The 14,746-nt window shown below is 47.6% G+C and overlaps 1 protein-coding gene across 1 annotated transcript; it reads left to right on the top strand.

Annotated features, from left to right (window-relative positions):
- The first annotated feature begins 791 nt into the window (after positions 1-791).
- Positions 792-13,992, top strand: QDPR (quinoid dihydropteridine reductase). The gene is made up of 7 exons (XM_031686357.2): positions 792-1,051; positions 3,196-3,288; positions 4,263-4,359; positions 5,926-6,066; positions 9,798-9,906; positions 11,040-11,123; positions 13,743-13,992. Exons 1-7 carry the CDS (start codon positions 953-955, stop codon positions 13,846-13,848), a joined length of 729 nt encoding a protein of 242 aa, XP_031542217.1. The 5' UTR covers positions 792-952; the 3' UTR covers positions 13,849-13,992.
- The last annotated feature ends 754 nt before the right edge of the window (positions 13,993-14,746 follow it).

Genomic DNA, 14,746 nt, shown 5'->3' on the forward strand with positions numbered 1-14,746 from the left:
TGGAAATGTCAGTTTTCTTCCCTCTAATTGGGGTTTACTTCTGTGGTCTCTCCACAATGAAAATAAAGAAGAGTGTCTCCAAAGCTTGTGCAGCGGCGTACAAGGGCTTTTACCATATGCTTGCTTGTCCCTGACAGCAACCCTTTGTGGTTCACAGGAGATGCGATACCCCGGCCATCTCTCTCATGAGAAAATTGGATGTCAGGGCTGGTCCTGAAGATCAGGTCCTTGAAATACAACAGCTGATCTTCATCACAATGACCTTGACTTAGCAAATGTTCTTCTGGTAATGAATGACAAAATACGTATAAAAGGCTTAGAAGAGTGCTCGGCACATTCGTAAGCGACCAATAACATTAGTTATTCCTGCTGTAACATTAAGCTCGCGTTGAGAAGGCAGGCCACGCGTAGTACCTTTGCATCTTACCTCTGCCCCAAATCCTGGACCTCTGTCAACTTTAAGTATCTTAGGAGTTAAGCAATTACTTTTAGAAATTGCTAAAAATACAAAATTCTATGGTAATCAACTGATTTTCAATCAGCCCAAGCTCCTCCGTGCAGAATGGAGGTGTGGTTAGGCAGAACACTGTTGAAGACTTGGGTTCAAATTCCTACTCTTCTGAGCAATGGCCTGAGACTCTCATGTTTCCGTTTCCCAATCTGTCATAGGATTTGTTGTGCAAAATAAAATGAAACAGCACTTAGAGATCACTTCTCTCAGTGCGTGGCATATGGGGCACTAGAGGGTGCTGTCCTACCCCTGGGGCGGAGCGGCCGGGCGCGGGGCGCGGCGGTGCTCGCCGAGTGTGGTCGCACGCTAGGCGGCAGCAGCGGGCTCGGCTGGGAGCGCGGCCCCAGCGCGGTCCCTCTTGGCGGGGTTGCGGGCCGGGGCGGGGCGCAGCGTCCGGGCTCGGGGCGTTCGGAGCCGCGGGAGCCGAGCCGGAGGCGCGGGATGGCGGCGGCAGCGGGCGAGGCGCGCCGGGTGCTGGTGTACGGCGGCAGGGGCGCGCTGGGCTCCCAATGCGTGCAGGCGTTCCGGGCCCGCAACTGGGTAACTCGGCGGGCTGAGGGCGGGCACCGTGGTGACTGGGGCGCAGAGGGTCTTCCGGTGCAGCCCTGGAGGGCAGCCTGGAAGGAAGCTGGGGGCCCCTGTGCACCCCCAGACATGGGTGCCTGCACGTGCACGCACAGGTCTTCAAGTCTGTTCTGTCTCCAATTACCTGCGCACCCCGGGCCCTAGGTGTGGGGCCTTTGCTCTGCAGGAGGATGGCTGCTCCTTGGCCTCTACCGGGCCCGGAAAGTCGGGCATGACTCGGGAGAGAATTCCAGAAGGGGAGCAAGAGGAGCGGGGTTGAGGGGACGGGAAGAGATAATCAAAAGGCAGGCTCTGGAATTACACTGCCTGACTCGGGTTCCTAGTCCTACGAACTTGAACTGACTGCTTAACGTCAGCAAACCTGTTTCCTCATCTGTGAAATGGGGATAATGATAGTATTTACCCCTTAGGGGAGTTGTGAGGATTAAGTGAGATAATTGGTGATGTTGCGCTAAAATTGTAGATTACCTACCTCGTGGTAAATGCTGTTTAAATGTTAGCTATTATTGATTATATATTTATGTATACCCTGTTCCTTCAGCTGCTGTCGGGCCTGATACTTTGAAGGCTCAGCCCCGCAAATGCTGGTGGCTTGTTTTACAAAGGCTGTTTTTGACTACTTTGCATAATCAGCCATCCGCTTCCTGAAGGCGGCAAGTGGGTGGGAGCTGTTGCAGTACTGAGACCCTGACCCCAGCCGCCCTGCAAGGCCCAGCGCGTTCCCGGCGGAGACTCCGCCCGGTATCTCCTCGCTGCAGGTGTCTGTTGCGCAGATACTCGGCTGCAGCTCTGGGGACCTTTCCTTGGGTGGGTGGGCGATGGTTACTTAGTAGCAGGAGCAGCCTGAGCGAGAGTGCGCCGGGACCAGAGAGAAAGGGACCCAGGGTATTCCTCTCACTCACAATCGGATGTAGGAATGTTTCTGTGGGTTCTAAACACACCACCTTTCCCCCAGTTGTCTGCTCGGAACCCGAGGAAGACTGGATTTGGGATGTCTTCCCAGGTCTGCAGAGGTGGATGGTGATGACAGTGGGAACAGTTAAGGACCGCTAGCCAAGGGCTAGGCACTGTGCCGGCACCCCTGTGTACTCTGAGTTTCTCTTACTCTTTCCAGTACCTTTAATACAGCGCTCCCGAATCCCCGCGTTTCAGATGCCAGGGCTGTGCCCCCCCCCCCCGGTGGGGGCACTGTGGGTTCCTTTTGACCGGAGTGAACCTGACCAGCTGACTTACCCTTGACGCCCTGCATTCCTGGGGATAGAACCTTTCCTTTGTCTCCATACCCCCATGGCTGTGCACGGAAGTAGTGAGTGTTCTTGAATGGATGCTGTGTTCTTCAAAGCCTGGTATCCTGCCTGGCACCTGTTTTTGTACAGTCCAAGAGCTAAGAATGACTTCCCATTTTTATGTATGTATGTATGTATGTATGTATGTATGTATGTATGTATGTATGTTTTGGGGGGAAGTAATTAAGTTATTTATTTATTTAATGGAGGTACTGGGGATTGAACCCAGCACCTCGTGCATACTAAGCACTCAGTCTACCACTGAGCTATACCCTCCCCCTGATTTCCTATTTTTAAATGGTTGAAAAGAAATCAAAAGAGGAGTAGCCATTTTGTGACATCTGAACATTGTATGACATTCATAATTCAGTGTCTGAAGTTTAATGGGCACACAGCCCCGCTCATTCGTTCAGCGCTGTCCATGGCTGCTCTCTGGCTGCCGTAGCAGAGGTGAATGGTTGCAAGGGACCATATGGCCAGTAAAGCCTAAAATACTTACTCTCTAGCCCTTTATGGAAAAAGTTTTCAGACCCCGGTGAGGGGGGATCTCACCAAGTGCAGAGTTTTGCTCTCAGATGTGAGAGTGGATGAGGAAGAGGTATTTGGAGGCAGAAGGGGCTGGCCTGGGGCTTAGTAAGGGGTGAAGCCAAATGCCCTGGAAGGAGTGTGAAGGTCGGTTGCTAGATCCTCTCTCTGGTGGGTTTTCCTGTAAGCCTCTTTCCTGTCTCCTCTGCCCCTATCTCTGGGCATGGATCTTTAAAGGAGTAACAACAGGCTGTCCCTTGACCCAAGCTGTTTTCTGTTTTCCTCCAGTGGGTCGCCAGCATTGACCTGGTGGAGAACGAGGAAGCCAGTGCCAATGTTGTCGTTAAAATGACAGACTCGTTTACGGAGCAGGCTGACCAGGTAATTCCAGGGAAGGCCCCACTGTGCATGGGGTGGGGGACCCTGGGGAAAGCTTCCCATTGGCTGTGTGTCCTTCGTGTTTTTTCAGGTATTGTTTCTCTGATTATCAAAGCCATTTGTGCTCATGGAGGGAAATTTGGAAAAAGTGAAAAGAAAAAAAAAAAAACGAAGATAAATAACCCATGCTCCAAGTCTAGTTAGCTAGCTCATTAGTTCACATTTTGGCCCATTTTCTTAGCTTTCCTATGCATACTATATGTTATTAATTTTACAGATTGAGATAAATTTTTTTTAACCTTTAACTTAAATAACTTCAGATCACTGAAAAAACCCTCTGTGTCAACATGTAATTTTTCTTTATATGGATTGGTCACAATTTCTTTAGTTTGCTCTTACTGTACATTTAAGTTTTATTCAGTTTTTCTTTCTTTTTTTTAACCATTATCAAGAATACAGTGGTGAGCAGCTTTGTCTCCATTTTTGCTCTTTATTTAGGATACTTTTTTCTCTTTGGCTTTTTCTTTTGGATTTTCAGTTAATGGGATGTTTTTATTGGGGGGAGGGTAGAATTGATTATCTCTGATTATGATTGTGTGATTTGCAAAGAAAGTCTGGAAAGATACCAGAAAGTTAGCTGTAGGCAGTGAAGCTCTAGGTGATTTTTTTTTAACCTTTTCCTACTTTTCTTTACTCATTGTTCTATTGCAGGGATGCTTATGTCTCCACCCTTTAGAATGTTCAAAAGAAGACGAGATGGCTAGATTGCTTTATCAGAATCACACTGAAATGTAGTCGGGCTTCACTATCCAAAATGCTCATTATAGATTGGTCTTGCATCCGACTTTCAAAGTTAACTGCCTGGTACCATAAACTGACTGAAGAAGAAGGGAAAAATAAATAGAAGGGTCTGTAAAGATGTCAGCCTGTTCAGGTTTATCTGACAGTTTGTGTATCTTTCTACCCCTTTGTGTCAGGTGACTGCTGATGTCGGACAGCTCTTGGGTGCCGAGAAGGTGGATGCAATCCTTTGTGTGGCTGGAGGATGGGCTGGGGGCAGTGCCAAGTCCAAGTGTGAGTCCTTCTCTGAGTTAATCATTCATGCGCTCTGCTCTGTGTCCAGCTGCGTGGATTGGGTCTGTACTGTGTGCCAGGCCAGGTGGCTTCTCCCAGAGTCTTTCTCCCACAGTAGCTGTGAGGTAGGGATCAGCACCCCATTTTACCCATGAAGAAAAAGCTTCCTGTAGAGGGGGTGGGGGCAGAGGGTCCTTGAGAATGAAGTTTAAAGAAGAGACAGGATGAAATGTGCATTGTCCCCGCCCCAGTCTGTTAGGGGTTATTACTGGGAGTTGGGGAATGTATATGGGATGGACAGATTATTCAAAAGATCAGAAGGACTCAGAATTGAGCTTTTGTTAAAGCTGAGTATATTTCCCATTTCTTATTATGAACATTTTCAAATATATAGCAAAGTTGAAAGAACGGTTCAGTGAACCCCCTTTACGCCCTCCATCCAGACTTAACACTTGTTAACACGGGCCATACTTCACTCACTTGCTTTCCTGCATGTGTGTCCCCTGTGTGTTAATGTTATGAGAGTAATTTGTTAATGATATGAGAGTAATTTGACACCTCACTGTATTTCAATATGCATCTCTGAAGATTAAGCCAATCTCCTACATTATTGTAATACCATTCTCATGCCTAAGAAAATGAACAGTAATTCTGGAAGATTAAGAATATCAGCCTGTATTCCAATCACCCCAATTTATTCCATATATTTCATAGTTTTCCCTAGATCGAGTCTATTCAGGGTTTATATACTGCATTTTGGTGGTGTTTTTAGTCTTTGAACCTCGTCCCTGAGATTTCCTGTGAATTGGAATTTAGGGCTAGAGACTTGCTTAAATGTGGGTCCACCCGTTTTTTTCCAGTTCTTAGTGGGGATATGCAGTACCTAGGTTGTCACCTACTGGAGACCCCTCCTCCTGTTTCAGGAGGGCTTCCTCTCTGGGTCAAGGGAGCAGCTTCACTGGGTTCTGTGTCCCCTATGAGGGAGGAAGGGGACAGGTGTTCAGCTGGGGATGTGACATCTGTTACCAGTTGTCCCTCCTCACGTCTGTGGCAAGGCCAGAGGGTTAAAGCAAACGTGAAATGGTTGTTATTTCAGCTTTCTTTTAAAGAGTCTTTAAAACTGGCATTAAACCTTCAGCCGTAAAAAATGCAGTCTCCATAAAATCCCTTTTAATGAGCAGATGTCACTAGTCCCTCAAATTTTTATCACGGGTAAAACCTGACTTAGACATATAGGTTGTTGTTAAAGATCTGACGCCCTTTATGAAGGAGGCCAGCGTTTGTGTGGAAGCCAGACCCGCATATCTGTCAATGGTCCTCATTTACTGGCTGACTTCTGACCAGTTCACAGGTGAGACCGGTGACCACGTGGCCTGGATTTGAACCTGTGTCTCTCTGACCACAAGCCCCAGGCTGTGTGTATTAGAGCTCATGGTAGACACACACACACACACACACACACACACAGTGGCCACGAGAGCCTCCTGGAGTGTCAGGCTCCATGAGTTGAGCCCACCTTTCAGTTTCTTCCCTCCAGCTGGTGACCTAACATGTCTCTTCGCTCAGCTCTCTTTAAAAACTGTGACCTGATGTGGAAGCAGAGCATGTGGACGTCCACCATCTCCAGCCACCTGGCCACCAAGCACCTCAAGGAAGGAGGCCTCCTCACCTTGACCGGGGCCAAGGCCGCCCTGGACGGGACTCCTGGTAAGCCTTCATTTGCCCGTCCGTGAAATGGGGATGCCCACACTCGCTCGCCGGGGCTTCTGGGCACTTCTGTGAGATGAGGAATGTTACAGCCCTTTACCCGCTAAGGTGCTGGACAGCTGTGGGGGATTTTGCTTCCTTTTAGGCCTGACTCCTTTTAGGGGAAGAACTCCTGACCCTTTCATTTGCACTGTCCTTGTCTTCACCGTGGTCATGACTGCTGGGATCTGGTTCCCCCTTATCTGATTCATTTATCTGTGATCCGCCCAGGGAGTGAATGATGTCACGTAGATTTTAATTAGTTGATAAGCACGAATTATTCCCATCACGTTGTGTTCGTGTATCTCAAGGAAGTGGCTTGGCTGCTGGAAATAGTGTGTCAGCTGTAGAATCAGAGAGGCTGGGAGTGGATTCATCACCCTAGCTGTGTGGCCTTGGACAAATTATTCTCTTTGACCAAATTTCTGCTGTAGCTTCCTGAATTGTAATATAGTGACAGTAACGTCTACCTTGAAGAGTAGCTGTAAGGCCTTAGAGGCATTGATAGGTATCAGGTACCCAGCACATGGAAACTCTAATTATATTCACTCTTTTCATTTCACATATATTCTTATTTAACCCTGGGCTAGATGTCATTATTATTTTTTTTTTCGTTTTATAGAGAAGGAAACTAGAACTTAGAGAAGTTATTTGGGTTATGCAATAAATAAGTTGTAAACTTACTTTAAATTGAAACCCTGATCATTTCCAAATTTCATGCTGTTTTCCATTACATCATGTGGAGTTCCAAGTTCCCTTTGCATTTTTCACTCCCTTGTTAGTTTGCTGGGGCTGGTATGACAAAGGACCGCAGCCTGGGTGGCATAAGCAACAGAAATGTATTTACTCAACAGTTCTGGAGGCTGGAAGTCTGCCGCTGGGGGCCAGGTCAGCAGATTTGGTTTCTCCAGAGGCCTCTCTTCTTGGCTTGTGGGTGGTCTTTACCGTGTCTTCACACGGTCTTCCCTCTGTGTGGGTCTGTGTCCTCATCTCCTCTTCTTATAAGGACACCAGTCATATTGGATCAGGACCCACCCCTATGACCTCATTTTAACTTAATTACCTCTTTAAAGATCCCTCATCTCTAACTATAGTCACATTCTGAGGGACGGAGGGACATCTGAATATGGGGGGACACAGTTCAACATGTGACACTCCCTTTGGAATGGGGGTAAAGGAATTTAAGCAGGCGATTGGGGAGTTAGCAGAGGGAGGCAGAAACTATTTTCTTCCATTACCTAAATTAAACTCTTCTTTAAAAAAAAAGTAGTTCTTTTGGACCTCTTGAGTAAGTGGTGGAAACTTTGAGCACCTTTTCAATTTTAATGTAACCAGCTGAGCTGTGAGGCTCTTACAGATTAATAATTTCTTGCCATTCATTTTCTTACTGTGTTTCCCAGAGCATGTGATCTTACAAGTCCACAGCTATTGCAGTAATTAAAGCTGTGTAAATGTTAGATGGTAGTTTGGTTGAGATCTGATTTTTATTAAAGGTGACACAGAGCAGAGGCACTAGATAGAGTAAATAGAGAAATGAGTAATAGCTTGGCATTTAAAAAAGAAAACCCTAGGACTGAAAGACTAATTTTTCTAAAGGACCAGTCTCCTACTTGCCTTTGTTTGTAAATATCATTATTTATAATTGCAGATACTGGTTAAGACTGTAGGATCTGGAACTACACAGGTTGGTTTTGAATTGTGGTTTTGCCATTTAGTTGCTGTGCAATATTTGGCAAGTTACTTAACCTCTCTGAGCCTTAGTTTTGTTACCTGTAAAATGAGGATAAATGGTAATATCTCCTTCATATGGTGGTTGTGACTTGTAAACATCGTAATGGGTGTAAATGGTTTAGGAAAGGTATTACAGAGAATCAGTAGTAAATGTGAAAAATTGTTATTATTTACTCCAGGCTTACTTTTGCCCAGCTACTCCTGCTTCAGATATTAGTAAGTTGGTTCATCTTTTAGCTCTTTAGTTAGGTGTTGTTAAACTTATTTGAGTCATGAAATATTTTAATTTTGATTCAGACCCCAGAGAAATCTGAGGAAGTCTATGAAAGCAGGTGATAAGCAGGCTTATTTGTCCTTCAAACCCAAGAAGAGTTTTTCAGAAATGAAAAGTTTTTCACTTGGAAAGACACTGAGAAAACCTCTTCCTTTTTATTTCCAAGGTTGTAGACTGTTCCCTGGAGGATAAACTGTATCAAAATGATGGTCATCACTTTCGTTACCAATTAAGGATCTGTTCTGTGTTTGGACATTGGTCTTTTGGGATTCCATTGATCATTTATAATTGGGGAGACAGTATTTATCTTCTTAATATATATTTTTCATGTCTTACGAATGATCCTGTACCTGCTTTGTGTAGAATTCTGTGAAGTTAAACCCTTAGGGCTGCTGGTTGCTTGTTTCTTTCTTCATCTGATTCCCTGCTCTCATGCTGTTTGAATGGAATGAAGGCAGAGTCCTGGGAGTTTGCTGGGGACCAGGCCGGACGAATGAGATTCACCAGTTTATTTTAATCACTGCAGAGTTTGTTACGTCTTCATGCCACTGTTGGCCTCCTGCCTCTGATTAAACAGAGAAGCCAGGTGTGGTGAAATATTCTTCCTGTGCTTAAATAACTTTTTGCGACCTTGACCCTCCTGCAGTTTGAGGCTGATCTTGAAGTGGGTCAGTGATTGGTTCCTCGGCTGGGCTGTGGTCCCTGCCTCCCCCTGGACCTTTGATGTTGTTACACTTTAAACAGCAAGCCTGCTGGGGTTTTTAGGGGGGCTGCTGCCCTCTGGAAGAAGTAGTGGTTTTCTGAAGGCAGAAGGGTGTTTACAGCAATTAACCATCCTCTGTTGCTGGGATAGCTGCGTTAGGTGTATGTACAGCTAGGTGTCACAGGGGACTTCAGAGAGAGAGAAATCTTGCCTGCCACGTGTCTGGGGCAGATGCAAACCTCTCCTAATTACAGGCATGCCTTGCTTCAGTCAGCAAACATTCACTGACTGATGGGAGGAAAGGAAGACTAATAGGTAGCGTGTGTCCATGTCACAGTTGCTCAAGTAGTACACTTTAAACAGGAAGTTGGATTCCAGGGCGCAGTACTTCTGTTAATATGATGGGGAACATGTATTGAGTGCCTACCCTGTCCTGAGCCTAGAGTTAAGTGCTTCATCTCCATTTTACAGATGGGATAACTGAGGCTTAGTAAGGCTTTTGAGCACTTGCCCACAGTTGGCAAGTGGTGAGTAGAAGAGCTGTGGTTTGAACCTGTGCAGCTGACTCTAAAGCCCGTGCTTCAAATGACCGCTCGGTTTTGTCAATACACTGGGCGCCCCCTGTGCCCGGTTCTCACAAGTCGTTACAGATGCTGCGTCTCAGAACCTGGCTCTTACTTGGCTTTTAACCTCTCCGTTGGCCTCGGTGCAAGTCTTCTTGTGAGCCTGGGCTCGTGACTCACCCTCTTCGACTGAGCCTTGGTTTTCTTAGCAATAAATATAGGATTAACCTCAAGGCTTCTGTGATAAATGTCAAGCACCAGGTGAATAGAAGGCGCACTGGAAACCTTCCGTCCCTCCCCGTTTCTCTCCGTAGGTGTCCTGGTTCTCTTTTCCCGGCCTCCTCTGGACCCTGGCGTGGCATTCTCTGGACGTAGCAGTGGCGGCCGGTGGTCACTGAAATGTTTTCTCCCCGTTTCCCAGGGATGATTGGCTACGGCATGGCCAAGGGCGCGGTTCATCAGCTCTGCCGGAGTCTGGCCGGGAAGGACAGCGGCATGCCCGCCGGCTCTGCCGCCATCGCCGTGCTCCCGTAAGTGGCTGGGACCCACCTCTGCCCCGCCGCCGGGAGTGCACATTTGTCCCAGGGTCACTCTCCACCGGGGACGTGGGTGTGCTGTCGCCTCGGCTTCTGAAACTCACTGAAGGTCCTGAAGATCCTTATCCACGTTTTGGATTATCCTGGGCTTTCCAGAATGGTGGCCTGGCTGATGGGACGGGTCTGTCTCTCCTGCCTTTCTTCTTTTCTTTCATTCCCTCCTTCTGTCCCTCCCTCCCTCCTATTTAAAATAGCCTATATGCATTTAATTTTAATATTTGTATTTCTGTCTTTCAAATCATTATCAGGTCAAGATGGAAGAGAGGTCAAGATGTGTGTCGGGGGGCTGGGGAGCGGGGAGTTTCGGGGAGAAACGGGGAAACAGTAGGAGATGCTTCTGTCTGTGACGAGGAAGGAGGCCCCAGTCAGCTGTCCCAGGCCAGGCAGCTGCTTTGGAGGGAGAGAGTCCCTTCTAACAGGAAAGATCCCAGCACCAAATGGCTTATCTCTTGGCTGTGGTCCTGTAAAGTAGATGTCGGGTCTGCTGGGGGACAGGCCTGTCCACTTCCCTGTCATTTGTGAGCTTCTGTGATTCTGTGATCTGGTCCCACGACTCTTTTGAAAGATTTCTGAGGCCCGAACATTCTTGCCAAAGTCATACATACCTGAAGTCTATGTTCTTTTGCCAAGAATTTCTAAGAGTTCATGGAAAATGGCCACTAAATGAAGGATGAAGCTATTTTTCTCATTTTTAAAGGCATATTATTATGACACTTAAAAATCCTGAGAAATGAGTCTGCCACATTTTAGGGAGTGAATGGAGATGTAAACAGCAAGCAGTTTACTTTAGTAAAACTCTTATTTTAGAAAAAGGCAAAACATAGCTCTTTGATTTTATTCTTGTCTGACTGAAGGGTGAGCCCCTGGCAGAGTTTGGCTGGGACGTGAGCTCTGTGAACGTGGATGGCTTCCTGGCCTCTCTGACTGTCTTCATGTGATCTCTCCAGGGCGGTGCCGCCACCCTTGGAGCCAGCGGCTCACGGTGCCCTTTCCTGGCCGAGGAGGACGGGGCAGCTGTTGTTCTAAGGGGGAGGCACACGTGACATGCTTATCTCTGTGCTCTGCAGGGTTACCCTGGATACGCCGATGAACAGGAAATCAATGCCCAAGGCCGACTTCAGCTCCTGGACGCCCTTAGAATTCCTAGCTGAGTGAGTACCGTGGTCACTCAGTGACTACGCAGCTTCCAGCCCCCATTCTCTGCCTCCTGTGGGTGAGAGGACAGACCCATGTTCTTTCTCACGAGACCCTCCCCCCGCCATATCAACCCTGGGGGTCTCGTGAGGTCCTGGCCTCTGAGGGTATCACACCCCTCAGTGTGGATGTCACAGGATGGAGGGGTTGAGAGCGCCGAGATGAATCTTGTCTCCCCACTCACCAGCTGGCCAGTCTGAGCGGTTGTTGAACTGTGCTAGGCCTCAGCTTCCCTGTCTGTATAATGGGGGTCCGTGATCATTGTTGGGGGGTGAGAAGTGTGGGTGTGCCGAGCACTTGGCACAGTGTCTGAGCCACAGAGGTACTTGGTTAGCTGAGCTCCTGTCAAAAGAGTCAGCCACTGATCTCGGTGGACCGTCTGGGCCCACGAGTCTGAATTAGTACCCAGCCACAGACTCACAGAAAGCATCCTTTGTCCCTCAAATCATATTCAGCCATTCGTGAATGTGGGCGGCATTGAAAGGTCATGGAGAGAGGGAGCTTTCCAGTTCTTGTTTGTGTAGATCTCAGGTCCCCACACCCCTCTATTTAAGGGGGTATTAAGCACGTATTCACCGAACACCTGCTTGAGCCGGGTGCTGTGCCGGGCCTGGGGATGATGGTGGACGAGCTGCAGGCCCTGCCCTCATGGAGCAGGAGCGTCCTTGCCCAGCAGAGCCAGCAGGTGAGCTGCTGCCTCGGCCGTTTGTATGGGATGTTTGTAAATCTGGGCATGCGTTGCTGGCCTGAGGTTACATTTTATTTAAATGAAATTGGGAGATACTTGGGACTGTTACGTTTGGAGCATGTACTTAGGTAGCACTTTTTATGTGCCAGGCAACGATTTAAGCACTGCAGTGATCTTATTAAAGGCTGGTAGCAGGTCAGTGAGGGAGGGGCTGTCATCTTTATTTAAGGCCCAAGGATGGGGAGCTCGGGCCTCCGCGACTTGCCCAAGGTCACAGAGCAGAGCCAGCATCTGACCCAGGCAGTGTGGCTGCAGGATCCTCGGCCTTTACCACTGTTTCTCTGTGCTGGGTATCATGCTTAACGCTGGATTTGCAAAAAAACCCCCAAAACCAAAAACAAAAAAACTGAAGTTGCGGAAGAAACCAGGCTTGAGTTGTGTTTGCATTTGAGTTTCTCTTTAAAGGCCACTACTCCCAGCCACCCTTGACAGAGGTGTTGACCCAGGACCTAGGTTCCAGACAGAACGTCCAAGGTCACGTGTCTGAATCAGTGCAGAGCACAGACCCGCAGAGGGAGAACTGGGAACAGCCATCTTTTGTCCCAGAGATCGTGCTCACCCACTGTGATATTAGATTTTTTTAAAAAATTATATTAAATTAATTTTTTGTTTTTGTTTTGCTTTGGGGGGAGGTGATTAGGTTTATCTATTTTAATGGAGGTACTGGGGATTGAACCCAGGATCTCGTGCATGCTAAGCATACACTCTACCACTGGGCTGTACCCTGGCCCCTGTTTGTGGTATTTGAAAACTCATGTGACAAGTTGGCATCAAGCACGTTTTGACATGTCTGTGAGCATGTGACCTTCTTGGCTGTCCATGGTTAGCATGGCATTCCCTCCTACCCCACCCCAGATGGTGCCGAGGGGGAGCAAGAAGTCAGACCATGGGTAACCTGCATGAGTGACGTGTGCGTCTCTGCACATCTGGCCGTGACTGGTCTCCTTCAGGGCCGTCCCCTGAGCTCTGCCCCCAGAGATGGGGTCATGACATGTGACGGTATGCCAGGGAGTTGTAGCGGCACTGTGATTTTTGAGTCTGTGTGACTTCCCTTCACTTGTTCAACCCCCAGAGTGGGAGCTCCAAATGCCTGGGCAGCTGAGCATCAGCTCTGGTCTAGCGGGGTATGGAGTGGCACTAAAGAAGAGCCCAGAATTTTCCAATGACGGGGTCTAAAGTCCCACCTGGGGCTTGTGAAAAGGGCTGGTATACCCAACACCAAGAGTTCCTGTTTTAAAAATGAACAGCTCCTTGTTAAACTTTGTGAATTCGGTGTGCCCGTTTTCATTTCTGTCTTCCTAGAGGTCTTCCTGACTCCCCTAGGCCCTCCCCACACAGAGTTGGTCATTAAATGCCCCATTCTGGCACTGGACGTATTTTATTGCAATAATCTGTGTTTTTACATCTTTTTCCATTGCTTGGCATGGCCGTGGTTTCTCCATAAATGTTTGTTAAAACAAATAAATGTCTTCTCTTTCTTTTAAAATTTCTGTGAAGGAATACAGCAAAGTATAAAGTATTATGTCCATGTCCATCTCCCAGAATTAAGTAATTAAAATATTTTTTTAATCACATAAAATCATACCCCTGTGTTATAAAGGATTCCAACAGTGCAGAGAAATGGAGAAATGAAAATCTTGTCAAATCCTGCCACTCAGGAATTAGAACGAGTGAAGTCCTGAGGTCATCGGGGACCTTGGAACATGTCCACGATGCCTTCGTGGCTCTTTCACAGCTGCTGTTGTCCCCCCACCCCACCATTAATGTGAATATAAGCATGTGTCCAGATTTTTGCTTTAACATGTAAAGCGTCTCTTCTTTGTTCTAGAACCTTCCATGACTGGATCACGGAGAAAAACCGACCAAGCTCAGGGAGCCTAATCCAAGTGGTGACCACGGAGGGGAGGACGGAGCTTACCCCAGTGGATTTTTAAGCTGCATTTTGTTGGCCTATGAGGGGCCTGTCAGAAAAGTCGTTAATCTATTAACGTGGCTGTGTCCAGCCCTGTGTTTTCTGTAATCCTGTTCGTGGTACGAGATAGTGAGCCCTGTTTTCCTCTCATCTAATGTGCATTTGTTCTCCTAGGACAGTGTAGAAGGTTTGTGTGGAATAAAAACATGTGGGGGCCTCGGGTAGCTCTGTTGGTCTGTGTTAACCGCAGAGTCTGGGCGGTCTCAGGATGGCCCCCCGGCATCAGCGTCTTGTTGAGTTGCTTTGGAGACTCAGTGTGTCCCCGCCCGTGGCTGCCGACCTGACTAGTTCAGAGACTTGTTGGTATCGGGGACGTTTGGAGCCTGAGTTATTTTTGAACGTTATGTTTATGTCACGGATGTAGTTTTTATAGCCTCGAATTAATCTGCCTTAAAACTCCTTTTGTGGTGTAAACAAAATCCTGTGGACTCTGTTAAAGCTTCTTTTTCCTGCACAGTTGCCAAGTGGGAAGAGAACTACTTGTGATTGTTCGGAGTTGATCTTCCTAATAAATGTACTTCACTTACTGTGTTGTCTTCTTTCCTCAAAACGCATCTTATGAACAGTCATAGATGAAGGTACTAGAATCACGGGCTGCTCGTGGTCTTTAGTCTGATGGTCTCAAAAGCGGGGTGGACTTACGCCCTGAAATGAGTGTCTTCAGCACAGTGACACGGGCACGAGTCCCTCCTGGGCGGGGGGAATGGCTCTGCGCGTTTAGAAGGAGGCTTCACGTGACTGATCAGGGCTGTTCTGATTGAGAACTAGCGATCCGGTCCAACCCGTCATCTTACAGATGAGGAAACTGAGGCCCAGAGCAATGACTTACCATCTCCATGGCTATTAAGTGGCAGAACTGA

The sequence above is a fragment of the Vicugna pacos genome, chromosome 2, assembly GCF_048564905.1.
Source record: "Vicugna pacos chromosome 2, VicPac4, whole genome shotgun sequence".
NCBI classification, from domain to species: domain Eukaryota; kingdom Metazoa; phylum Chordata; class Mammalia; order Artiodactyla; family Camelidae; genus Vicugna; species Vicugna pacos.